This window comes from Ctenocephalides felis, unplaced genomic scaffold (genome assembly GCF_003426905.1).
Source record: "Ctenocephalides felis isolate EL2017-DRISC unplaced genomic scaffold, ASM342690v1 CF-g0.4_SCAFFOLD_03570, whole genome shotgun sequence".
Classification (NCBI taxonomy): domain Eukaryota; kingdom Metazoa; phylum Arthropoda; class Insecta; order Siphonaptera; family Pulicidae; genus Ctenocephalides; species Ctenocephalides felis.
Window position 1 is genome coordinate 18,764 of NW_020539724.1, and position 14,690 is coordinate 33,453.

The following is a 14,690-nucleotide window of genomic DNA, read 5'->3' on the forward strand; positions in this document are numbered from 1 at the left end:
TGAACTCCAACGTTTAGGAGGCGATGTTACTTGTTGAGTTCACTTGGCGTATTGCCAAAATTGTGGGTCTTTTTTTCTAGGACTCTTGTTGAATGGTAAAAGACACAGTTGGTCGGGAAATTATTGATGTAATAATTACTATATATAAGGATAATGTCTGAACAGATGCTTCTCTCTAATGTTTACAATATGTTATTGATTGCATTATTTTTCAATTATCTCTTACTATTATGTGATGGTGAAAGAATGTCTTCTTCCATCTGCTAATAATCAGTAAGTGTGAATTTTCACGATAAAATGTTTTATGTACAATACATTTGCGAAACGCTCGTTTCCAACCACATCTAGCAATTACTCGCTCAAGGCGGAATCCTTGGAGTAAAAGTGATTCTAGGATGTGTACGAGCTATAAGATATCCTTTAGTGGGGCTCAAAGGATGAATATAAGGATAAAATGTTAGATGATCTTAAAAATAATCGATATGATTTTTTCTCGAGTAGATAGATTTTTTTTTTAAATTTATGAATCTATAGCTATTTAGGAATCCTTACAGTTATAAGGGTAGTACTGCCAGGGCATGTCCATGAGCTGAGTTAAATTCCAACTAGATTCAGGGAAAAATGGTGTGAGAGATTTCCTATTGCCATATCACACCGCAGTGCCCAAAATGGGCTATTTACATATCTTTTATTTTCATTATTGCTCTATTGTTTATTTGTTGATGTGCTCTTCAGTTAGACAATATTATTCTAATATGTTTTGGTGTCTGAAATACGGTCAAATATGAAGTATTTAGAGACTGAACTTGAAATTTTGGCTTGTGAAAATTTGAGGGTCAATTCATTTAATTACAATCACTATATTACAATCATTAAATATTATTAAGTATGTTACTCAAACATTAGAGACTCAAATCAGCAATTATCATTTGATAGAAACTGTATTATCTATTAATATTAGCATAATGTTTTGCTAAAGGTTCTGAGAAATTAACAGCCACAACTTTGTTCCAAATAGAATACTAAATATAGTTAAGTTACAAATTATCTTTGCCAGAACATAATTTAATTAATAATCCATTAATAATGGTTTTGATCGACAATTACCACTCCGAAATTTTTCCACCCACTACTTTTTCATCGACCTCCTATAGGAGAATTTTTCTTCAAGACAGTATACCGGCATAAGTGCGCACAAGCAATGCTTTTTCAATTCAATTCAAAGGTCTTAGATGTACATTCCATATACTATTATGTACATTGTCCATCGGAATCAGAAGAAAATTACGCCAAAGGGATGCTATAGACTTAAAATGGCTCACAAACTATTTTCTAAATAACGAAGGACGTTTCTGTTCCTGGAATTTTCTGCGGTCTTGAATCTAAATTCATCTGTATATAAAAATTCTTTGAAGTTATAAACAATTTGTCTTATGTTGAAATTTTATAGGCAATCTTTGTATTTGAGTCTGTATACAGGGTGTCTTAGAACTCAAACTCGAACCGAAAGGTGAGGTACAACCGTAATTAAAATAGTATTGATAGTAGTACTAAATAACAAAAATTATATAAATAACAAAAAAGTGACAAAGTTTTGTTGGTACTTCTCAAATTACTCTGGAGAATTTTTTTCTTCTATTTTTTATGATAATTACTATCAATACTATCACCTCGTTACGGTTTGACGTTGAGTTCTGGGACATTCCCGTGTAAATTATGTTAATTATATGTATTCATACATAAATACATCCAAAGAAAATGTTTTACTTACAGACTTTTGACTTTAACTTTACTTGAATTAGTAATAAAACCACATGGTAGAAAATTACTGATATATCTGTTGTGGATGTTTTTTTATAGAAAAGTTTACTGCTGAAATATTTTATAATTTTTTTTATTGAATCGTTGCTATCTGCTAATTCACTTCCTTCATTATTAAATTTTATGCCCAACTCATTATAATATTTTGTTTTTCTTAAGTTTTCATACTTCGTATCAGAACTTTCTCAAAGCTCATCCCAAGCTTTACTTTAACTTCCTTATTATTTCACTGATAATAAAAACTTTTAATTTTTTTTAATATATCTATCAAGTTAAAGTTTAAAATATTCATGAAATGAACTTTGATCATGATTTTTCTTGGAGAGTTTTTATAAAATGTTGAATTTAAAATAATTTATGAAATCGTGTAATCAAAATAATACCAGAAAAACGTTTTTTAAGCCGCGGTAATTGCGGTCATAAATTTTCTACGCCGCGGAGCAACCTAAGTGAAAAGTACACGAATACTTTTGCCCTAACAAATTGCAATGATGTTGAATTAGTATTTAAATTTGTAAGAAATAACACGGCGCTTTTAGGATGTTATTAATATGATATTTTAAATATTATATCGATATTTTCAAGTAGTAAAATCTTAAAAAAAAATCTATCAATAATAAAATTGTGTTATTAAGCAAAATTCCAATCGTATGCATTTAAGTACACTCTATATGTTTGCACTTTTACTCTTGAAGTTAGAGACTGTATAAGTGTCGTAATTTGTTAAACAAGATTAAACATTTTGAACACTGAACACATTTTAAACATTCACTAAAACTATGCCTAAAACGCCTGGATGCACAGCAAAAATATAACATTTTGGTAGTATTTAGTACCAAGAAAGAAGCATAACATAGCGTTGCCATAACAAGCTGCTGAGACCTCTGATCCAGGTTCAGTGGTTCTAGCCATTTACCTACGGGCAAGCGCACACAGTAATTCAAATTTAAAAATGCATAACGTTTTAAAAATCATTTACCACGCATAACTATTTTATACCTGAGCCCTATTACCATTCAAAATTTACTTAACAAATCTGATCGATCTACCACTATGTATTCAGTTTAAAATTTGCATTGCACATTTGTTTACAATACGAGATTGCACGTTTGTGCATGTTTCGCAAATGCAACAGTTTAGCGAAATCCGAAGCAATTTGGCAAAGTGCCCCTCGCCGTTTCGGTATTAGGAATTTACTTGCGGACAGTCGGTTTTGTTATCTGAGCCCGGACACGAGCCGATGTTATTTAAATAGATCCGTTTTAATCATAACGCCGAAAGGGAAACTGTAACGAGGATTATGGTTACGTTTAAGCGGCTTGTTTTCATGAAAATCGAGTGGTCGGTACGTGAAAATCGGTGAAGATTCGGAGCACGTATCGGGGAAAACAATATATAACGTATTTGGGTGGCGAGAAAATGATGTATGGCACGTTTATCGCTGTTGTTGGGGAATTTATTTTGACTTTAAAGTACTAATCGTGATTTCAAGGATTCATTAGAAATTGGAATTAGAAACACAGCTATTACTTTATACAAAATGTTATAGAAGTCAACACGAAACGAGAGTCGAACCGAATCAAGAAGTTGATCGCATTGATCAGCGGTTGCAAAACCGGGTTAACCTACCACAAATAAATTTCTGGGGGTAAAAAGTATATTTTGTTAATTGATATATTTTACCTAGTTGTCCGTATGGGGGTAATTTCTCTTTGCCATGATAGTAATATCACCTTAGACAAAAATATTTTGGGGTAATGATTAAAAAAGATTCCCGACCGCTAGCATAGATTGTATCAGAAACTACCATGAAAAAACTTAGGAAAAAACGATTAATTTTTATCATGTTTGTTTAAACTTCAGAACCGTAAACGTAAACCTAAGTAACTAGGACCACAGTCTAAAATAATGACTTAATTGCCCTCAGTTTCTAGAATTAAGACTTTTTGTTGAACAATGATTTCGATTTTTTTTAAATTTGTCGACTTTCAAAAACCCTCTTTTAAAGAAATAGATCAAAGAATGTTGGCAAATAAAATCTTTTCCCGGTTTGGAAAAAAAATTATGTGCACAAGTGTAGATCGTACAACTATCATCGTTTAAAAAATCGACTGTAACGATTGCGATGCTACTTATGTTGGTGACTCAGGACAACATTTAATAAAATAATGAAAAACATAAGGAAATGATATGATGATCGGATTTTATAAACTTCTATAATTTTTATTTGATGTATTGCCCTAAAGACTTGACTCATATATATTAGATATAGATAGCTTAAGTTCAGAGTCCTGATTTGACTCTATTATGAAAATTTTGACTCACACATCAAAATTATTTTTATTAACATATTTATGTATGAATAATTTGAGATTATTAAAGATAATTAATTTATTACTTTATGTTAATTAAATAATCAAACAAATAAATACTTTATAAAAAGTCACTTTTCAAAATTCCTGATAAGTATGATTTCAAAACCATAGAAATGAAATTTATATATATGAATTTTGAATTACATAATAAAAATTCAATAAATCTACCAATTCGAGGTTTTCCTCGGTTATCTCGTGCCCCCATATATCGAATGCTGAGTATATTTTTTGTCGTCGCTCCGTAATGTAGTACCTACGAGTATTTTGTGCTCCTAGCTCGATTTCGGGCCGAGATTTATTTATTTCGTGCCCGTAGTACACACAATATATATTCAGGCGCCTTCGGGGGGCGTTAATTTGTGAAGCGCGTATCTGCAAATTGCCTTCAAGAGGGAAATATCTTGCTTTTGGGAGTAAACGCTATGTGAAATTGCCTATCAAAACAAAAGCAATAAGTTCTGCGCTATCTCGGTACGAGCTTTCAATTCTACTTTTATTAAACATAAAAAGCATGATTATACTTTATAATATATGCATTCGTTTATGAAGAAGAAGAAATTTACAGAATTTACTTATTTTAAATTTGTGTGTTGAATATTTCTGCCAAAGAAGTACCAAGTAAAATTTGATAAATATTAAATTTCAAAAATACTAGTTGATAGAAGAGGGCAAAGATGTGTAACCAATCATCGCCTTAGATCGTGCATCTTCCAAAAAATGTGCTCATTTGCATGTGCAGAAGCCTATTCATTTTATTTGTAATAATTGTATTTCAATAAACAATGAGTCTGATCATGATAAATTAAACAGAAATATCTATACCCTGAGCAAGATTTATATTTATATTTTAGAAATTATATTTTTTTAAATTATCAATTATCCAGTAAAACATATATTAATAGTATGAAGTTGAATATTACACAATTATAAATATATTCTTACCGTTTATCTTCATGATGTTAAAAACATAGTCTTCATAAAAACAATACATGTTCAGCCCTTTATCGCTTTTGAATATTTACACAAAAAATATATTCAAGATGATGATTAACAATAAAAAACCAGTAAATAAAATGTTAAACTGATAAATTAAATGATTTTTAAATATAAGTGAAATGTTCCTTAGTAGATATAACAAAGTTTCTTAATTAGTACATTGCTCATTCATTCCAATCAAATTGAATATAACTTTTTGCTTCAATTATAATATTTCAATTATAACAGTGGACATTAACAATAAGTTTCATTTATAATTAATAATGCAATTGAAACTGTTTGGTGAAAATTATAACGTCGTATCAATTTCCGTATTCGATTTAAATTCAACGATGGCAATATTGGCTCTAACGATAGTCGTAAATATAATCAAGAGACTTTAATCAAGCCGAGGAATCTGCGCTACCCACCGTGACAATATAGTCATTTGGGTTTTATCAGTTCATTAAAGGTTTGTTACTGAAATTAGATTAATACTTCACTTTCGTAATTGTAAATTTAATACAATAAAATATAATACAACTTATATAAGAACTATATACCGTAATATTTCAGTAAGTTCTATAGGACCAAGATATATATGATATGATATATCGCCAAAAAAAGTTCCATGAAAATCGGCTTAAATTTTTTTTCATCAATTAATTACAAGAAAATGGCTCGGTAGATTTTCATCTAAAACTAATTTGTATCATAAAGTTTTTGATTTTTTAAAATCGATTGGTAGTATGAGCTTGAATGTGGACGAAAAGTTTAACACTTTTTTCTAAATATTTGTAAAATTTATTATTTGAATGTTAAGCTCTAGTCAGTATTTACAAACTACTTTTTGAATTTGTTTGTAAAAGTTCGGTACTTTGATAAAAAAAATCTAGAAATTATTTCATTTTTTTATATTTTGAATGTTGAGTTCGAAAGTCAGTGTTTCCACAAGATAAAAAATATCTTTTATCTAAGACCATATATCAAGAATCCTTCAATCACCCCGAAGATCAGTGTTAGGTGTCCTATACCAAGTGACTTCTGCGCGCTCTTTCGCCTTGCCGTCGTTGATGATGCTGAGTCTATCGATTTTCCGGTTTCCATTCCGCTTTTCCTTCGGAGTACACGCACATTGAAAACAAATACACACGTACACACGATGTCGGGAAACCGTGAATTTCACAATCGGTTCCAGAAATTCCCATTGGCCTAAGCCCTAGGCGATGCCCAATCGGGAATGCTGGTGGTAAATCCGGGTTGCGAAATGTCGCGTGTGCACGGATGAAATTTATGTGATGACACGATCGTCTCTGAATTCCGGGCCGGATTCGGGGTGGAAATAGGTCAAGAATTTGCATTATTGGTAAGGGCAGGATTTTATTGGAAACAACTTGTATGGAGTTGATCTGTGTAAGATCCAGAAAATCTTCCTTAAAATATTGTTGTAGAAATTTTTAATGATATTCTTTTAAATTAGAAGGCAAAAGACGTATAACCAAACAACCAGGAGTATAACCAGGAGATAAACGAAAATTTATCAAAATTCACACCGAAAGTATTTTGTACCATTGGTTGTTTTTTTTTTTGGTTTTGTGCTATTGTATTTAGTGTGTGATACCTAATTATAATTTTTAAGTATATGTTATTGTTTGTTGTAAAAGTTATATTCAACAGTTTTTTTTATATAAGAAAAAAACACCACCACCTGATCCTTTACCCTGTTTACTATAAAAAAAATAGGGCATAAACAAGTAAATTAAGTTAACAAAGTCAATTTTAAAGTAGAATAAATTATTGGTTATTTATGGAGATACCAGATCAAGGTTGAAATATTTAGAAAAGGTGTTTCCATTACTAATGTTTTTGGGAAATCAGGAAATTTACTAGCAATTCACGCTTGACAACTTTCGGCGTGAAATTTGGATTTAGTCAATTTACTATCAGCAATATAAGCTGATTTGGAAGGATTCAAAGGAATCAGATGAAGTTTTAGCGCTACTTGAACGCTCAAATAAAGAGATTACGAGATTCGTAGATACGTATTAATAGTAATGCAAAGGTAATCGTATTTATGTTACAGAATGATTTAGTTTCATATTTAATATACCTCAAAAAATTGAAAACAAATGTCTTATGTAAATTTGTTTAATATTTGGATGGTTTGGGCTCGTGTAGTGAGTTTTTTATCTCTCTCTGGACAACCTGACGTCGGGCAGCAGTGATGTCTCTTGTATATGAAAATATACATAGATCAAAAATATGTTTCCAATTGAAAATAGCCCATTTCGGGCACTACGGTGTGAAATGACAATGGGAAATCTTTCACACTATTCTTCCTTGAATAGAGGAAGTTTAACTCAGCTCACGGACCTGTTTTAGGGTATATATATGTATATATATATATATATACATATATATATATATATATATATATATATATATATATGTATATGACTTAAACCTTCAAGGCAATACATCAAATTAAACATTGTAAAAAATTATATCACCTTTATCTTATGTCATTTTCGGTGGGCTACAAATTGAGAAATAATAATATAAAATAACTAAACAATGTGACAGTGAAAATATTAAAAATGATAAAATAGAACCAATCAAACCTAATTTATAAGAAGTAGAACCTAATTTATTATTTAAGTAGTATACTTTTTTACACTGAATATGGTAGCTCAAATGATTCCAAATTGATAAAAAAAAATCTCTGAAAGTTTCAGCTCTTGAGCCGCACTCCAACCAAAGTGTATTCGTTCTTCTTCCTAAGTAACTACTAATATTTATAAAATATATCAAATTTTTGTTGCAATTTTTTTATTTATAATCAAAATAAGAATGTTATTTCAATGTTAACAATGTTATTCTCAAAATTTTAATTCACTTGTTGCTAAGATATAAAATTCTAAAAAGCAAATGGATTTTTACCCATGTTATATGGATATGAAACTTTGGTTGGAGTGCGGACTATCTTAAACGTAATATTAAGAGCTAAAGTTTTTGGAAATTTTTGTGTTATCAATTTGAAAGCATTTAAGCAAAAGGGAGCAAAAATCCATATTAAGGACCACCCCAATATATATTTTTAATGAAAAAACAAACCAAACATGCCTAATATAATGTCTTTATGAACGACATATACTAATAATATTATTTTCACTTTTTTTTAACTTTAACTCATACTAAAAAATTTTTATTATATTTATATAGTTTCAAAAACTATTTTGGGTGAACCCTAATTCTAGTATGAATTTTACTTCTCCCACATTTCGATATGGTGAACCCAGGGTCGTCTACAAAATCCTCGTCGTCCAAATTGCCAAAATTCATAACTCTAAGCCTTTATATTACACTGAAGTGTAGTATGTATACGATCTACGGGCGGTTTATGGGCCGACCTTGAGAAAATTGAATGAACCGGCTGAGATAAACCCACAGGCGGGCGGGGACTCCGGGATGGCTCCGGGACCGTCAAATACTGGGGCGAAAAGTTCCGGGCTTTGTATTAGCACGAGCAGAATATTTAATTCGCTGTCTTCTATGGGAGTAGAAAAAGTTTTATCAGATGTATTTAATTAGAAGGATATAGAAATATAGAAATTAATTATGTCCTTTTTTATTAATTCCATTTATAAAACAATATAGCTAAAAAGTTGTATGAATCGCTGACAACTGTTGATGTTCTTGCAAATACAGGGTAATAATATTAATCGTAACTGCCTTGACAAAAATTACACAATTGTTTTATGGAGCTTGAAAATTATGACTTTTTAAGTGCAACCTAAAGCTCTGAACAAGCTGTGACCATTGTTTCAGTTATTACTTTAGTGTAGTGGTTAATTTTCATTGATTTCTTTTGAGGGGTTCACATCAGCAAAAAGGAATTTTAGACATCCACGATAGTGGGTCACAACACACCTTGTTAATACCTATGTTTTATTATTATTTTAAAGCCAATTAATTAATGTCTAAACTTGTATTTGAATCTTTACCTTAAATAGTTAATACTAAACGTTAGTATAAATGGAAATTTATAAAAAAATCGATATTAGCTGAATATAGGGTTCATGGCAAAGTATAAGGTATCCACGACACAAACAAGTTTGGAAATCTATGATCTAAACTTTGGATTCATTATTTTAGTTATGAGTTGTTAATTCTATTAATTTTGTTCATTTAAACTTTGAATCTATTATTTCAATTATTAGTAGCTAAATTTTTATTGATCTCCTTCATTTAAATTTTGAATTCGTAACTGTACATAACATTTCTAGGACCATAGTCAAAAATAAGCATAGAGTTGCTCCGAGTTTCTAAGAATTAAGACAATTTGTTAAAATTGGACTATTTTGAAAAGCTCGTCTTCAAAATAATAGTACTAAAGTGTGTAGGCAACTTTCATCAAAAGACGGCCCATTTAATCAGGATTGTAAAATGGTAAAATATTCAATAGTTTCGTGATAAAAAATTCCAGTATAAAACTTAAAAATAAGTCAGACTAAAATATTACTAGTAACCTTTTTTTCTATTGTTTTCTTGGTAGTTACGATCAATATTATCATTATATTTTCCTAGACTTTGAGCTCTAGCACACCATGTATATTAGAAAAGAATTCTGTTATTCAATCTCATAAGAAACTGTTTTGGGTCTGGTTAGAATGCAGTCAGTTCTAGGTTAGAACCTGGTTAGAATCTAGTTAGAAGTCAGCATCTATTCAGAATTTACCTAAAAGTTAAAAATTATGACCATCATCAGCTATAAATGATTTAATGAATTTGTATATTAAATTTGAATTATTTGTAAAATTTGGAAAATATAAGCAGGTAAATATTAATGAAAAGAAACTTATTTAAGTTTGAGCAATTTTTCTTATTGTCCTTGGTGAGGGACTCCACAAAATTTAGGTGCGGACCTTGCCAATGTGCACTACGCCCCTGATTTTCACCTATTATTTTACTTACATTGCTAATAAATATATAAAACTATTTTAACATGGTGGATTAATTTTAATTATTGTTTTTGTATTAGCTGGAACCACAAATCTTGTCGGAAAATTCACCCAAAGTGTTAGACGGATTGTGCAAGATGTAAAAGATGAGGGAACGGCGAGTAAGTATTAATCTGATATATATATATATATATATATATATATATATATATATATAATTTGTTAATTATAGAGAAGTAGCACTTTGCATTCTGTAATAATTACTTGTAACAATTTTTTCTAAAGCTTTTAGATAAACTATATTCTAAACCCACAATTGCAATTACTTATAAGAATTTGAAAGTAGTCTTAATGATTTATATTCTAAATATGAAAAATAAAAATAAATATGAGAAAATTCTTTATCATGTCCAATTAATAGAACGTACACATTTATCATTTGCTACTGACAATATATTTTCCTACCAATGCTGGATAGATCCATTTCTCTGTATAAGTTTTTCCTGTTTTCAAAGAGCTGGAAGTAATTCAATTATTTTGTTATTTTCTGCTTCAGTAATTGCTTCTTGAGCAATTAAAAATCAGCTATGATTTGTTTTCCTTTTTGGTCAAATACTGTCGAGGTATTTTCCTGCATATCAAGAGAATAGAACGAACTCGGATTGATTTCAATTAATTTGAAGGACAATTGTAAATGCTTATTTGCAGTAGATGGAAAATGGAAAATGGAAAATGGAAAATGATTTTTCTCATTAATAATTTTATATATTTATATATACATTGAAATGTTTATTTGTAATAATGTAATTACGTTGCACGAGTTGATTAGTTTTTAATTTGAGATTTTTACCATTTGAGTAAACTATTAGTATCAGGAACATTTGTTCTGTATTAATATACAAATTGTTATTATTTTAAAGGTGGACTAAGCAAAGACGAAGTGATAGATACCAACGAGCGTCTAAGGGCAGTTCGTATACGCCTAGAAGAGTCCTACGATACTGCCAAAAAATCGTTGGTGACCCTTATGACCAAGTACGGAGATAGCAAATCCCAGCGAAATGTTTTCCATCGTTACAATATGCTTAAACTCATGATAAAGGTGAATTAGATAATTAAAACTTCTTATAATTAATATCTAAAATTTAGAATGTGAATTGATGACCACGATGAAAGGGAGTAATGTGGCAATCCGAGTCAACCTCGGCCAAGAGTCATAATAACAATAGATGTCGATTTATAATAAAACATTTTTAATTGCACAACTGTAGTTTATATTTGTTATATTTTAAATCAAAATCAATTTGCTTAACTACGATTATGTCTTCCAGTTTTTTCGACTTACATATATTTAAATTTAGGAAGTAATACGACTGGAGACAAACTACTGGACTCTTGTGGACATTCCTAAGCAAGAAAAACAAGAAACGGTTCCTTCATTTGTTCTGAGAGCATGTTCTATTATGGAAAAAACACAAAAAAGTGGTGAAGGCGTCAAAACTTCAACAAAACTGGCAGAGGAGGCTGCTGATCGACGTGAACGAATAGAAAGATTAGGAGGTAAATTATTTTTAAAATAAATTCTGTAATATTTTATGTAAAATTCATATTATCTTTTCTTTTCCATTTTAAGTAAAACACAAAAAATAATTTTTGATAGTCATTTTACATGTAATTAAATTATTTTATTATATCTAGATATGACCACTGCCCAGATAGAAGCCGAAAACACACAAATGACAAATGATATGTATCGTCTTCTCAAAAAATATTCTGGTTTGAGGAATTTAATAAGAGAATTGAAGGTAAGTGATTGAATTTAAATTTATTAAAGAGTTCTTTTAATATTTTAATATATATGTCATCATACACACATATACCTCGAAGCATTATCAATCAATATTGTAATAATACATTAGATTTCGGTAAGTGTTTGTTTATATTTAATTTTAATTTTCAAAGGTATATATATATATATATATATATATATATATATATATATAGAGTTATGCGGAGGAAAGAAAAATGGGAGGACCTATATCGCCAAAAATATTTCAAATGTTGAGAAATCATCTTTTATATAAGTTTCTTAATAGTTATACTTTGCAAATATCCGAAATATCGATTTTTTTTTAGTTTCATGCCAGAATACCCCTTTAAGAATTTAAAACAATATTCTCGTTAGAATCGCGTGACCTCAAAAAACCAACCTTTTTACAGAATCATCAAACAATCTTAATGCTCTATATACCAACTTTTTGGTCATTTCACGAAATCTGCATGGGGTACAAGTGGTTGGGTTGGTTCGTTGGGCAATAATTTTTTTTTTTTAGAGTGAATACATGAATTCAAAAGTCTATCCGATGTTTCCTCGATATACGATGCTGAAGGACATGATTAAGGACATAATGCACCACCCCGATTACATGGAAGTTTGCCACGAAGTGGATGCCTAGCGACGCAACACCAAAACGCAAATGGGAATCAACTAATCGCTAACAAAAACATACATTTGCGTTGAAAATGCGATTGGAATACACATTGTTAACGAATGATTAGGTAAATTTCTTATAGTTAAAGATAATCTTATTCTTTAGTTAAACAGTGGACCTATGAAACGGAACTTAAAATAATAGCCTTAACCAGTTAACTGTGTCGCTTCGATCGAACATTGCACACAATTTTGTGTCGTAAGACAGTAAAAATAGTTTTTGATAAGAAGCAAAATATATTTTTAAAATAAACAGAAGAAATTGTTATTTAAACAGTCCAATTTTGGGGAAGTTTATGCATTTTACTTTCGTGAAATGCTTTTTATTTTATATTGCTATAGCCTCAGAATATCCTAAGCAACACCACCTTTCAAAATATATTTTGTTATTTTAAAAATTCCAATAAAATAGCAATGGTTACTGATTTATACGCCTGACGATTATACTTGTCAATATACAAAATTATGCCACCGTTGCATGACGATTATATTCGTCAATCACAGTTAACTGGTTAAATACTCGTACATTGTTTGTAGACCGGCTCTTTCGAAAAAAACCTTTGAGACAAACGCCGTCTACGAGTATATGCGACATACCTGTGTGTACGATTGTCGCCTATAGTCGACATTCAGTGTGTTTTCAAGAACTTATTTTTTTTGTTGAATTTTTCGCCGATATTTAGTGTTTATAAATAATATAAAGTAAAAATATTAGTAGTGTTGAGTCTATTTTAAAATTTGTATTTATCCTGTGTAATTAAATTTTTAACTTATAAATCTCATTTGTCCTTGAGGTTATTTTTTATTTTTAATTGAAAGTTGAAAAGTCTTAGACATACGTTTGATAAAACAAAATTTAACATTCGGCCTGTGTAATATGTTAATTTTTCAGTGAATTCAACTACTATCAGAAAGGGTCAATAAAAAAAGTTTTCACAATAACTACAAAAATTTAAAATTTTCATACAAAAATTGCGGTCCGTTTACATCTTAAACATTGTTCGAGGTTTCAATAATACCTATATATTATTATTTATAAATTTTCTAGAATATTTTAATTTGAGTGCTTTTCCTGATTTTAATGATAAATAGATTTATGGACTAATTCTCTGATAAAATAGAAATGTTACAGCAACCTTATGTTAGGGTCATATCTTCACATAAATTCGTATTAACAACTTTCACGTATATTACTATAACTTCACGTATGTGTTATCAAAGGCACATTGTTTCTAATTACACTCTTACAATATTTATCTCTATATTTTGTGACAGACAAATAGTGACATATAGAGATGAATATTGTAGAGAGTGTAATTAGAGACAATAAACGAGTGATAAGAAACGAACAATATTTTATGTTTCACTTTTATGCGTTTTCAAGTTAGGTTTTATATGTTAAGCACCTGACTCAGCAAATGCATAGCTTTTTGACTATTTTTACTACCAATTCATATGAATACTGGTTTATGAGTTACATTTATATTTTATCGGAAATTGGTTCCTTAATGTTGAATATCTACATAAATTTTAGAAAATTTATTACGAAATTTGGCACAGAAGACGTCTGTGCTATATAACGATCTATAAATATTACCAACTTATTAGCTTTGTGATAAATATTAAACATACCCTGATCCAAATTAGGACATGAACTTTAATATAAAAATATATATGAATATATAGTATTACAAATCAGATCAAATCGAAATATCTACTACCATGGATATAATATTTAACGTATTCAAATGTTTTGTAATTGATTGTAAATAGAATCTATTAAAATGCGCCGCTGTCGATGTAATTATCAGAACTATTTACTTTATATACGTTAAATTCATGAATAATATCGAACACCAATCAATATTATACAATAAAATATCAAAGTTAATAGTTTATTTGTAATTCTATGTAGCTAATGAAAGTATAATCAATTCTGTAGTCTAGATTATTATTTGTTTTAGATATCTATCGTGTGTGATCATAAATTATCCTTTGATAAATGTGCGTTATAGTGTAGTTGGGATAATTGGTATCCAGGGCAATATAATTTCACAGTAAAATGAA

At 29.6% G+C, this 14,690-nt stretch overlaps 1 protein-coding gene across 1 annotated transcript; it reads left to right on the plus strand.

Moving 5' to 3' along the window:
- Positions 1 to 348: 348 nt before the first annotated feature.
- Positions 349 to 12,980, plus strand: LOC113383010 (the record flags this gene model as incomplete). Its single annotated transcript, XM_026621263.1, has 6 exons — positions 349 to 399; positions 10,213 to 10,293; positions 11,053 to 11,234; positions 11,494 to 11,692; positions 11,831 to 11,937; positions 12,466 to 12,980. Coding segments are annotated over 6 exons (743 nt in total), but the record flags the coding sequence as incomplete, so codon positions are not given.
- Between the last annotated feature and the right edge of the window lie 1,710 nt (positions 12,981 to 14,690).